The following is a 12,294-nucleotide window of genomic DNA, read 5'->3' as shown; positions in this document are numbered from 1 at the left end:
GGAGAAGAAATTGGTAAACAAGAAGGGTCAGGTTGAATTACCAAAGGAGGCGTTCGGACTGCTGAATTTGGTATGGCCGAGGCCAGGTAAGTCCAACTTCCATGTCTCCTCGTCTACTCTAGCATGATCTCTTCCAGCCGCAAATACTGATGTCCTCCTTCAGATCTCCTCATAGTTGGTGTCGGACCAGAAATACGCCCGATCAGCCGTGAAACAAGAGACTACATCAATAGTTTGGGCATGCGAACCGAGATATTAGACACCAACAACGCCGCTGCTCAGTATAATCTTCTAGCTACAGAAAGAGGGGTTGACGACGTCGCTGCTGCGTTGATACCATTAGGCTGGAAAGAGGGCGGAGGGGCGACCGAGTGATGAGAACGGTGACCGACGGAAGCTCACCCATAGCCGCATCCTGCCACTCCTGGTTGTGGAGAGGAGTGCACCAGTGCACCTCGCCTCACGATGCATATAAATTGCCGGCTGGATAGAGCTTTTAGGACCTGTACAAAATGGTGCCAGTCACGGGTTGGCTGGCAAGAGACAGCAATGGCAGGTAGATGCGGTTGCAAGCCCAATGTATATAGCCAACCCAAGAACCGGTACATGCAATTGGTTGCATGCTGTACGATAGAATATGAAGAGGGTGGACGATGGGTCTCTCTCCTCACATGCGCCTACTGGATATTTTTTTGGCGGCTGGTCCAGTGTCCAGCTGGCGCGCCACGAGGGTAGCTTAAAATAGACTATAGGAACCATGCCTTGAATTGTAATTTTTCCAGAAAACACACTCTGAACACTTTTCAGCTATTGGAGGGACGTTCTCTTGGGTGTCGACGCGAAGATGCTTTCTCCACCGTTGAATCGAGCCTTGTGTCGAGGCTTCGGCCTGGGATTGGAGAATTCTCAAATCAGCTGCAAAATGACATAATAACCACAACGTCCACCGCCCTGTGGCTTGGCACCATCGCAGCTTCTCTTCACATCATCAAGGGTTAGACGACGACCCTCGCGACTTTCTTCCGGAAGAGCTATATCATTCTTTATCATTCCTTTTCCTCGATCATCTTTCCGTCGTTATCGAATTATCCCTTCAATAATATTGGGCCTCAATTGGGCGCAAAGTCGCCGAGAGATTTTTTTTTTTTTTCCCGATCAATTGAAGCAGAGCTAGGATCACCTTGCTAATTGCCTCTCGATTTTGCCATGAGCCTGACCGTTGCTTGACTCATTCCTCGCTTGGCAACCCAAGAAGCTATCCGACGATGGGTGCTCTCTAGCAAGCACTTGCGAACATATTTCCAACTTATATATAGTCGAACCATCACCTGATCAATTTCCATATTTATCGAGAACACATTCCAAGTCCGCCGAACATACGAACACGCCAACCGCTGGAGCCATGTCCGTCGATCCAGTTCAGACGGATCCGCCGCTCCTCAGCGACCACTCCGAAATCAAGACATATACTACCAGCAAATTCACCTATCCAAACCTCCGAATCTTCTACCGCCGCCATCCGAAAGCCGATGAGCTTCCCAAAGTCCCTTCGCCACTTCCCCTTCTTGTCTTTATCCATGGACTAGGTGGCTCCGTTGCGCAATTCCATCCTCTTCTCACCAGTCTTTTACCGATAGCGTCGTGTCTGGCGATCGACCTTCCGGGATGTGGCCGATCCGAGTTCTCGGAGAAGGCATGGGCTGCATATACGACGGAGGCCTTAACCGAATTACTGGAGATCATAATTGAGAGCTATAGAGACAAGAAGGCGGGGCAACAGGTCGTTCTGATAGGGCACAGTATGGGATCGGCTCTCTGCGCCCATCTCTCCAGCAAAGAACTGCCACATGTGACAAATTTGGTCAATAATATTGTTGGCCTTGTCGGGATCTGTCCGGTGTCTGGCCCACCTCCCGAGGACAAGGTCAAGACTTTCAGGATGCTGTTATGGATTCCAGGGTGGATTTTCAATCTGTGGAGGATGTGGGATCGCCGAGGGGATGTGAATAGTGCAAGCGTCACGCGATTCGTTGGCGAGAACGCGGATGCGGAGTCCCGGCGGCTCCAGCACATATTTAACTGCCAAAGTCGGACGCCAGTGTGGAGACGAATGGCGTACGGCTCCCTCCCGGTGTATAAAGACGGTGTGCCCGTGGGCGGGCTACCGACTTCGGAGATCTGGAAGGGCCTCGAGATGCCGATCTTTCTAGTCGCTGGAAAGGCGGACAAAATAACGCCTCCCACCGAAGCCACGAAGCTTGCCAGTCTGTTTGAAGCAGGTCCCACGATCAAAGCTCAACTTGGAAGCCTGGAGGACAGTTCCGCTTCAGCCGCTGCATCTTCTACCACTGTCGAGGACACTCAAGCCCCTGAGGACAATGACGCCGACGACTTGAAAGTCCCGCGGGTCTCTGCAGACTCCGATATAGACAGCCCTGATAGCGAACCTACGACACCCCGCACGCCAAATCCCCGAAACCACACGGACGAAGATATTCCCGAGCAGCCTCTGCACCCTAGGGGAGTGATGAAGACTCTGATCATGCCTTCCCCAGCGAACCATGCTCTCCTCTACATGCCTTTGACTGTTCGTATTCTCGCCGGCAATGTATCCGACTTCCTTTCGACATATGTTACCGGCCGGCTTGCGCTCTCGGTAAGTTTTCGAACATCGTTGATGCCCACTTCTATGAGCAAGAGCAAATGCTAACGCTTGTTGGGATTATAGTGGCAATTGCAGTATCTAGCCAAGGAAGGGAAGTGGGAAATGAAGAACTTGGCAAAATGGAAGAGTGTCCAACCCGTCTCTCGGCCCATCGGTCCTGCGGACAAACCCGTTTTTGTCGCCATGAAGACGCTACGGGAAGTCGACGAAGTACATTGCCCCTCGGAATTCGTCAAGAACTGGGGCGACAAGATCGCCGACATCATAGACATCAGCCGCGACCAGCCCTCGTACGATCCAACCGGTCTCCAGAAGGGAGGTATCGCCTATCACAAATTGTCGACGGTGTCCAAGATTCCGCCGACAGACGAGGATGTCGAAAAGTTCGTCTCGCTGGTGGACAGCATCAGGAGCTCCCGGCCGGCGGGCGAGACGAGGGAGCTGATCGGTGTCCATTGCCATTACGGGTTCAACCGGACGGGGTACTTTATCGTGTCGTACCTTGTTGAGCGGTGCGGGTTTACGGTGGAGGATGCCATGGCGGAGTTCGCTAAGGCGCGTCCTAATGGCATTCGTCATCAGCACTTCAGGGACAAGCTTTGCATGAAGTATGGTATGTTGGTCAGGAATGCAGAGCAGGAGTCTTGATAAACAAAACAAAAACCGTGAAGTAGGCAGGGTATTGAGGGATGGAAGCTTTTTTTTTTTTTCTCTTTCTTTCTTTCTTCTTCAGAGGATGATTTTGTCACCTTCAAGTTGTATTACTGAGTTCGCTGAGCGTACATCCTTAAGATATGGAAAAGGAGCGGGATATTGTTGCAGGGCTGTTTGTTTGGGTATGTTTTATGGTTAGAAGGCGTACTTTAGACAGAGGGAAGGATGCTTAGACAGGACTATTGATGTTTTAATGAAGCGGTTCTTGGGTTACAATGTCCAAGTCACCACATTGTCCCACGATCTCTAGCCCAAGCTATGGCATCCTGAACATGTGTATCACTGCCACACACGCCAAAGCTGACACTGGCCCGGTTGCACGGCACATCGCGGACAAGAGGAATTCTGTATTGTCGTAGTACGATTTGAAGAGTTAATATGGAGGGGCAGTGAAATGAAGAAGACGGTTAAAAGAACAAAGAGACCCCAAAATGAGCTGTAGAGTATATTTCCAACGCCTCTAAATGCGCGCTTCTTAAAGAGGTATCCAAGCAACGCCCCAATACACGCCTGTCTCACAACACCCCTCAAGGTCTCCATCCAATACCTAGCCTTTCCGGCTCGGGATCATACATCCCGGCCATCCTGGGATCAACACCACGTGGTACCCCGGGCCAGTAGCCCAACATATCCTCACCCGTCGCTTCGTTCCGCTGCCGTCGTTGTTGATATCGCTGTTGCTGCTGCTGCTGCTGCTGCTGCTGCTGCTGCATCCGATGCTGGAAGGCTGCATGCTGGCAAGCTTCGCAAAAGTCGGTGGATTGCACGACGGCGATATTGTTCGGCTTCGGTAGGCAGGAATCCGGGAGTTGGAACGGGACGCGGTATAAGCCGGGGGGTTCCCAGGCCGCTGGTTCGGTTATCTTGTTGAGCTGGTCGTAAATGTAGTAGCAGGAAGGGCCGAAGAGGAGTTGGGGATTGTGTCCGCATAAGGGGACGAGGAGGACGTAGAGGCACATTTTTGGGGAGATTTTGTCAAGGCAGCTTTCTTGAGATGTGATGCTACGATCTATCCGGAGGAGCAAGATTCATGGCCAACTACACGAGAGAACCTAGGAGAACGTGCTTTGGGAAAGGCAGATATAAGCCTACCGATCAAGTGGTTTGTGTCCATCGTGACGAATACAGAGGAAGGTCAGAGTGTTGCTTGCGAGGGTCGCAAACATGTCGAGACGTATAAGATGTATACATGAAGCACTCTTGAGATCGATATTCACACCTTCAGACAGTTTGGCCTTCTGGGAGAAGAACTTGCAACTAGCCCTTCCTTGACACTCGGCTTGGCATCTTGGGAAATCACTCCTCCCTTTGCTAGTCTCAGAATAGGGTGAGTGAATGTTGTATTGGATTGGAACAGTTGCAGTAGGACACAGCGTAAGCCGCTGTCAGAGAGTGAGGCTCTGCCGCGTCTCATAGAGACGTCAAAGTTGACGTGCCGGAGAGTTATCTTGATCCATGTTTCTGGCTAGGGTTGCCGATCGGAAGCCCCGAGAAAATTCGTTCATCAAAATGTATTTGCCTCCAAATGTTGAGAGGAAGAGAGGAAGATGGAAGGGAGGGTGGAGGGTGGAGTATCACAGTGCTGAGAGGTTTGTGTTTGAACAGCTTCGGCTTGAACGTATCCCGTTAACCTTAGGTTTGCGGGTCTGGAGTATGAAGCATGGCAGATTGTAACGGTTCAAGCCGCGAACATTCCACATCTAGAAGCATCTTCACCCCTCTTCCTGGTCCATCCGGGTGCAACTAAGAGATGCTACAAGTTTGGATCGAGTCAGGTTTAAGTTCTGAGGTGGTTCTGGTCCAGGTGATCAGCCACGAGGCCCAGAGAGGCAAAGAGATGTGACGACCGAGGTATCATGTACTTCATTGTGGTTTGCGGTCTAGGACAATTGCGAGCCGATCGACAAACAATGAATTGTAGAGAGTACTCGATGATAGCGTAGCACTAATGCATGACCGCCCTGTACTTCTGTGCTTTTCCCCACCATCCAAAATGTGCATGGCGAATGAATCAATCAATCACAGGCGAAGCTGTACTTAACTGCCGTGCCCGTGCTACCCAACCGCCCACAACGGCCACCACTTTAATATCATACAGTGTGTTACAGGTACTTCGTAGTGGAGTTGTAGCGTACGAAGTACAAAGGTACAGCAGGCAAGCACGTCCGGTCGGCCTATAAACAGACTGGGCTCTCTCCAAGCCTGAACAAACCGACCGCAATCGCCATTGTTTCATTCAGCCGTCATCTTCCGCCTCCCACCTCTCTCCAAACCCGTTAAAACATCACCCCGGCCCTCCGTTGTCACGGCTTCGGTTTCCTTTTCCCCTCTTACTCCCCAGAAGACGTGTGAACCAACTTCATTCGTGCTTCGTCGACAGAGCTTGATTTGTGTGCTCTTCGTTTCCACTGCCACTCCTACCCAACCGACCAGCCATCACCGACAACGGAGCTTCGATCAAGCAGCAAACCTGCACCCCGCGTAGCGGACTCACAGCATGATGGTGAGTCTACTTCCCCCAAATCGCATCATGTTGGGCTCAAGTTTTATCATTTTCTGTTTCGCATTTTCTCCATGGCTTCTGCGCCCTCACCTCGCGTCACCGCCAACCAGCTTAGGAGCTAACACGATCATTCTCCCTTAGGCTGAGCCAACTGCGACGACGCCACTGCTCGGTGACTCCCGCCAGGAGAACGGCGAGAATAACGATGCGAACAAGAAGGGTAGCGGTCTAGGCCGGAGCCTGAAAGTGAGGGAGATCGTTCTCTTCTTCTGGGCTCTGATTGCCACTGCCGCTGCTGTCGTCTTCGCCGTCTGGACCCAACACAGGAGTCACGCCCCTCCCGCCACAAGCCCGGGCCTCCCGGCTAAGCGGAACCTCATTTTCATGGTTTCCGACGGCATGGGTCCTGCTTCTCTGTCTCTGACTCGCAGCTTCCGCCAATACATCGACGGGCTGCCCGGCAACGACACCTTGGTTCTCGACCAGCATTTCTGGGGCAGCAGCCGCACTAGGTCGACGAACTCTCTCGTTACCGACAGCGCTGCTGGAGCTACCGCCTTCTCCTGCGGCAAGAAGAGCTACAATGGCGCCATATCTATCCTCCCTCCGAACTACGAGCCCTGCGGCACCGTGCTCGAGGCTGCCAAGCGCGCCGGCTATACTACCGGTCTTGTTGTCACCACCGATATCACCGATGCTACCCCTGCGTGCTTCGCTAGCCATGTCGTCATTCGTGCTATGAACGATGATATTGCCACCCAAGAGGTCGGCGACGGTCCCCTTGGCCGAGTCGTCGATCTCATGCTCGGAGGTGGACGCTGCCACTTCTTGCCCAACTCGACCGATGGTAGCTGCCGCCTTGATGACGATGATCTCGTCACTCGCGCAAAGGAGAAGTACGGCTGGAACTACATTAATGACAGGCTCGGCTTTGACAGTCTCAATGGCGGTGAGGACGTTACCCTTCCCCTTATGGGTCTCTTTGCCAGCCGCGATATTCCCTTCGAGATCGACCGCCGAAACATGAACAGTGTCTATCCTAGCCTCCACGAGATGGCAGCGACCGCCATCCGTGCCCTCGAGAAGGCCACTGAGAACAGCGACAAGGGTTTCTTCCTCATGATCGAGGGTAGCCGTATCGACCATGCCGCTCACAACAACGACCCCGCCGCCCACGTCCACGAGATTCTTGAGTACGATAGAACCTTCAAGTCTGTTGTTGATTTCTTGGAGGAGAGCGAAACTGAGGGCGTCCTTGTTGCCACGAGTGACCATGAGACTGGCGGACTTACCACCGCTCTGCGTAAGTTTTGAGAGAATGCTCCTACGCTTATTGTTGTACTTTGAACTAACATTTCTGCTTTACAGAGGAACCTGGCCAGGGCCCAATCTACAACTGGTACCCTGCCGTTCTTGCCAACAGCAACGCTTCGGCTGAATACCTTGCCTTCTTGCTTCAGAAGCAGGCTTCTAAGATTGACCCCGAGACCGAAAAGCAGACTCTCAAGAACTGGGTCAACACCCACCTAGTCATCCAAGGCCTCGGCATCACGGACGCCCGCTCGTCCGAGCTGGACAAGCTCCTAGCGAACGCCGAAGATGCCACCTACGTCTTCTCGGAGATGATCAGCGTGCGTGCGCACGTCGGCTGGACCACTCACGGCCACTCCGCCGTCGACGTCAACATCTACAGCTCAGGTGGCCCTCGGCCGGCGGCGCTCCGGGGCAACGTGGAGAACACCGACGTTGGAAAGTTCCTTCGCGAGTACCTCGAGGTCGATGTTGATACCATCACCGGCGAGCTGATCGAGAAGATGCAGAAGTCGGTTGAGACCGAGAAGGTTATTGAGTCGTCCGGACCCGCTGCCGAGTATACTGGCGGCGAGGTCGACCAGGCTGCCTATGATCATTGGGCCGCCCACCAAGTCTCTTTTGAGGATGTGGAGTAAATTCATCTGACATGGCATAGGTCTGTCATTGGGGGCAGGCGCATATTGGTGTTTGTTTCTGAGTCGCGCTCTTTCACAGCATTGAGGAGAGCCAGGTTATATATGGCTCCTGTTGTCGTATTGTAGTAGTAGTACACGCTCGCTGGGTCTCAGAATGAACTTATGGGTCATTGGATAGGGTAGAAAGGCCTTGGAATGGGCCTGGCACATTGGGCTGTATTTTGGCTAAGCACGTCAATTGATGATATTCAAACACACTTATGACCTTTGAGCTTTCAAGTAAACTACAACAGCTATTGTATCGTAATATGTGTGTAAAATGAGAGCTTGAAGCATCATGATACCTCTTCAGACGTTAATGTGTGATAAATGCGGATATTCATATATCCGAGTTTAGTCCTTGAGTTGAAGCATATCTCCTTCCAGACTGAGCAGCTCATCCTGACCTCAACACCAAAACGTCTACACGCCATCAATTCAACAAGATTAATATACACAATGAGATTCATATATATGGTGGTGTTTTGATATCATAATTCTGGATCAAACGTCTCATTTAGTTGTCCCATTGTTGTCCTCGGACGACTCCTTCAGCTGCGCGCCGCAAGAATGCCTGTCCTCCTCTTCACGCTTAGCGAGGAGGGGGTAAGCGGGCTGAGAGACGCACTCATCTGCCTGAACAAGTTCAATGAAGAAGTCTGTCTAGAAGCGCGGAAGGACCAAGTATGTGTGGTGATGATATCCCTTTATCTCCACCAGCCAAGATGGAGGCGTAGATTTCGAAGGGGAGGGGCGAGAGAAAGTGTGTGCGTGTGAGAGAGAGGCTAACGCTGGGAACTCAGTTTGTCCTGACGGCAATAAATCCCACCAAATCGGGATACGCACATTTCTCTTTTGCGACGAATAAATTCTTCTCTAGATTTCGTTTTGACGGCGCATCGCTGGGGAGGAGCTCGTTCTTTTGCACACTTTATGCGCGGGTGAGTGCCGCCCTCGAAAGGACGTCTATTATGAGGTCGGGTAGGCTAAAATCTTCTCTCAACAGGTGCTCGTCTCCATTTTTAGAAATCGGGGAGGCAGTGGAGGGGACATCCCCGGTGCGGAGCGTCCTACGGCGATTGATAGGTGTGATGTTGCAATTGATGATGGGGTCAATGTTGAGAGTCGGTTCATCGTGAAGATTACGTTTCGCAATGGTGAGCTCTCAAACCCCATCTTGCAATCCTCTGGCTTATAGTCTCATGCTCACATTTTTCGATAGGATGTACTTCTACACATAAGTTACCATTTGCGAGCAATCCTCCCGTTCACGCCAAGTTTAACGCGGAGCAGGCAATTCACCATTGGACCATCCCATCGAGGACGCTGCGGGGTGTGATGGACCACTTTGGGCCTGGAGCTGAGCTACTTGATATTAACTCGGAGGGAGAATTCATCAACTTTCTCGGGTATACAGAGAAGGCTGTAGACTTGAATACTGCATGTAAGCGTCGACCCTCGTCGAAGAGAGGTGTTTTCAACCGCCCACTAATGATATGAAGCACTAAGAGGCAAGCCTCTCCGAACCTCCATCGCGATGGAACTCGACGAGTTCGAGGACGTCGAAGTAGAAGACGAACTCCACATCATCGTCCCCGTCAGAGACTTCCGAGCCATAGTCCAGCACGCAGTGACAGCCGGCAACGAGCTCTCAACCAGGTACTCCACGCCCGGCCAGCCCATCAAAATCTGGTACCACGGCGACGCCATGTACTGCGACTTCCTCCTCATGACAGTCGGCGAGCGCGGCAACCCAGGCCAAAAGGTAAAGCGACAGGGCCGCGCCCGCGCCAAGGAGCCGACGACGAAACCGCTCGAGGCAGGCTCTAGAAGAGCCAGCGCGGCGCCGTCGGAGCCGCCTCCGGAGAGAGTTGTTGCCGCTCCAAACCCGACGCCGCAGCCGTCTGTGGCAAGGGCGAATGTGCAACGGCGGTCGTATTTCGAGATGAGGCCTTCGCAGATGCCGCCGCCGAGTAGGATTATGTCGGATAGTCTGTTTGTTGGACAGCAGGATGAGGAGGATGAGTGGGAGCCGGTGAGGGATGAGGAAGATGAGGAGGATGCGCGGTTGGAGTGGGATGGGACGGATAGACAGGTATGGCCCTCCTTGGATGATGGGATTTTCGATGCCTGGCTAACGGTTCTCTGCACGTAGGAGTTCTCGACGAATGATACAGGTGGTGGAGGGAACGGCGCTGCGGACCAAGCTCCGGCAAGTACGGAGCCGGGATCGAGTCTGGAGCCGACGCAACGGTTGTCTGATGCGAGAAGACTCGGATTGTTTTACGATGGGCCGTCTTATTAAAGGTAAAAGTCGAAACGCCAAGGGCAGTGAGTGCTTTGACAAGGCACCGCAAGGAAGGACATGTTATGGGGCACGAAAATGTGCGAATGGCAAAATGGAAAGCAAACATGGCGTTTGGCTGGGGTTCCCTTTGAAGGTGTTTATATTGTTTTACCTAGGCGTGATAATGACCCAGCTAGTTGCACAACCCGCGCCAACGCCTGAAATTTGTACTTCCTTCGGTATGAACTTGGAGGACGCTATTACATTCCACTTGCCCTTGATATCGACCTCTGCTGTCGGACCGCAGTTTCCATGCTCGCCCCAACCCCACGAGAGCACCTCGCCATCCTCCGTGAGACATACAACGTGTTCACTTCCCACGGCAACTTTAGCAACCTTGGGAAGATTGGGCGGCGCTATCTGTCCGTGGTCGTTACGGCCCCAACTTAGCAGGCTGCCATCCTGTGATAGAACGTTGATATTGCCCCATCCAGCCCCGACATCCTTCCATCCACGAACAGACACCGGGGCGTCCGATCGCACATTCCACTTATCGGAGCCGAGGACAAGAATCTCCCCGGCGCTCGGCTCACTAACTACGCAGGTGAACTCTCGACCGCAAACGGCCTTGGAAACCGGAAAGCCTACGCCTTCGATTTTCCTTGGTGCCTCCACGAAGCCGGCCGGTTCGCCCAGCTGTCCCTTTCGTCCGTTGCCCCAGCCGTAGACTTCACCATTATCCAGCACGGCAACGACGTGGCCCATACTTCCCGCAATGCCTTTCACATGTGTGTCTTTTGGGGGGAAGTTGGGTATGGCGGTTGCGGATGGGGTACGGAGGATCTGTGCTGGGAGGTCGCCGAGGCCGAGTTCTCCCTTTGAACCCGAGCCGAAGCTGTAGACTGCCGTCTTTCCCTCTGTGTCTCTTGTGAGGATGAAGGAGGCTTCCCATGTGGCGGCTACCGAGACGGTGGTGGTGTGGAGTAGAGCCGAGGGATCACTTGTTAGTTTAACGGGTCGAAAAATGGGTTGTTCAGGGTTGGTGATGTCTGATGTTAGACCGCAGGCACCGGTCGATGAGTCCCCGCTCCAGTAAAGCTCTCCAGAGCCGAAGAGGATGAGGGTATGGTTCCCGCCTGCTACTATTTGGGTGATGGAAGAGCTAGAGGGCTCGGGGTGGAAGATGACTTGCTTCGGTACGGAGACATCTTCTTTGTGACTTATGCCTAGCTGGCCGGATCCGTTTGACCCGAGGGCGAATATGGCAGCCATATTTGAAAATTCCTGTTTTCGCCTGTTCGCTTTTAAACTCCGAAGCTGAGCGCACTGGTGATGGTTTTGATGTGTGCTCGATGACTGTGGTTACAGCCTGGCCGTCGAATTCACACTCATCAATCAATCAATATTAAAATCGATTGATTCACCTTGAATGTTCAGCCCAATGTCGATGTTTGGTGGAAGCCCCACTCGCCGACAGGCCCAGCGGTGCTGGCAACCAGTAATATTTCAGGCGCATAGCGCTGTAGCTTCGGCCAGGGACGACAGCTCCAACAACCCGGATTGATTGATTGATTGATTGATCAATCCGGAATTGGATCGAAACGGGCAGTGTCAATCTCATCTCCCCCGCTACCAACTCCACAGCAGCCTAGGAACATTGAATTGGATTAAGGCTGTTTTGTTTTATGCAGGACACAGGACGGAGTATCAAATTAGTTGCGGTGCCTCGCCTTGTCTTGTGCCTCGTGCCTTGTGTCTTGTGTCTTCCTTCGACAGCAAATCCCAACGTTGAGCTCGTCAATTAATCATTAATCCTACCGTCACCTTCTAACTCTACATCATCTAACGCAGGATCTAACGGACACAACACCCCAATTACCCCCTTACACATCTTCATAGAAGCGTGCTCGCTGTTCCCTAATCTACGATCACTCCCTTCCCTAATAGCCAGACTGGGACACCCTCCTTTTAGTCCGCAGCCTGACATTTGGGCAAGCGTTGAACGCTCCTCTCCTCTCCAGAATCTACAGTGCAACCTGCGCCTCTTGTTTCGCCATCCCTGTGCTGCCCTGAACTGCGAACCGTTAGAGCTCTAACCCCGTGCTTCCACCTACGCCTCCGCCTGGCAGCTGCAACC

The 12,294-nt window shown here is 52.6% G+C and overlaps 3 protein-coding genes and 2 pseudogenes across 3 annotated transcripts; 3 read left to right on the top strand and 2 right to left on the bottom strand.

Moving 5' to 3' along the window:
• Positions 1 to 1,402: 1,402 nt before the first annotated feature.
• SAPIO_CDS2135 (Uncharacterized protein) lies at positions 1,403 to 3,313 on the top strand (the record flags this gene model as incomplete). Its single annotated transcript, XM_016785247.1, has 2 exons — positions 1,403 to 2,656; positions 2,729 to 3,313. The coding sequence occupies 2 exons, from the start codon at positions 1,403 to 1,405 to the stop codon at positions 3,311 to 3,313; spliced, it is 1,839 nt and encodes a 612-aa protein (XP_016645125.1).
• Positions 3,314 to 3,906: 593 nt separating this feature from the next.
• Positions 3,907 to 4,338, bottom strand: SAPIO_CDS2134 (annotated as a pseudogene; the record flags this gene model as incomplete).
• Positions 4,339 to 5,879: 1,541 nt separating this feature from the next.
• Positions 5,880 to 7,831, top strand: SAPIO_CDS2133 (Alkaline phosphatase; the record flags this gene model as incomplete). Its single annotated transcript, XM_016785246.1, has 3 exons — positions 5,880 to 5,882; positions 6,024 to 7,185; positions 7,251 to 7,831. 3 exons carry the CDS (start codon positions 5,880 to 5,882, stop codon positions 7,829 to 7,831), a joined length of 1,746 nt encoding a protein of 581 aa, XP_016645124.1.
• Positions 7,832 to 8,440: 609 nt separating this feature from the next.
• On the top strand, positions 8,441 to 10,175 carry SAPIO_CDS2132 (uncharacterized protein; the record flags this gene model as incomplete). Its single annotated transcript, XM_016785245.1, has 5 exons — positions 8,441 to 8,476; positions 8,877 to 9,027; positions 9,093 to 9,314; positions 9,382 to 9,965; positions 10,026 to 10,175. The coding sequence occupies 5 exons, from the start codon at positions 8,441 to 8,443 to the stop codon at positions 10,173 to 10,175; spliced, it is 1,143 nt and encodes a 380-aa protein (XP_016645123.1).
• A 150-nt stretch (positions 10,176 to 10,325) lies between these two features.
• SAPIO_CDS2131 lies at positions 10,326 to 11,429 on the bottom strand (annotated as a pseudogene; the record flags this gene model as incomplete).
• Positions 11,430 to 12,294: the final 865 nt, after the last annotated feature.

Source organism: Scedosporium apiospermum (assembly GCF_000732125.1).
Source record: "Scedosporium apiospermum strain IHEM 14462 chromosome Unknown SEQ_SAPIO_0085, whole genome shotgun sequence".
In the NCBI taxonomy this organism is placed as follows: domain Eukaryota; kingdom Fungi; phylum Ascomycota; class Sordariomycetes; order Microascales; family Microascaceae; genus Scedosporium; species Scedosporium apiospermum.
The sequence above is the reverse complement of the archived record's forward strand: the minus strand, read 5'-3'. Positions and strand labels throughout refer to the sequence as shown.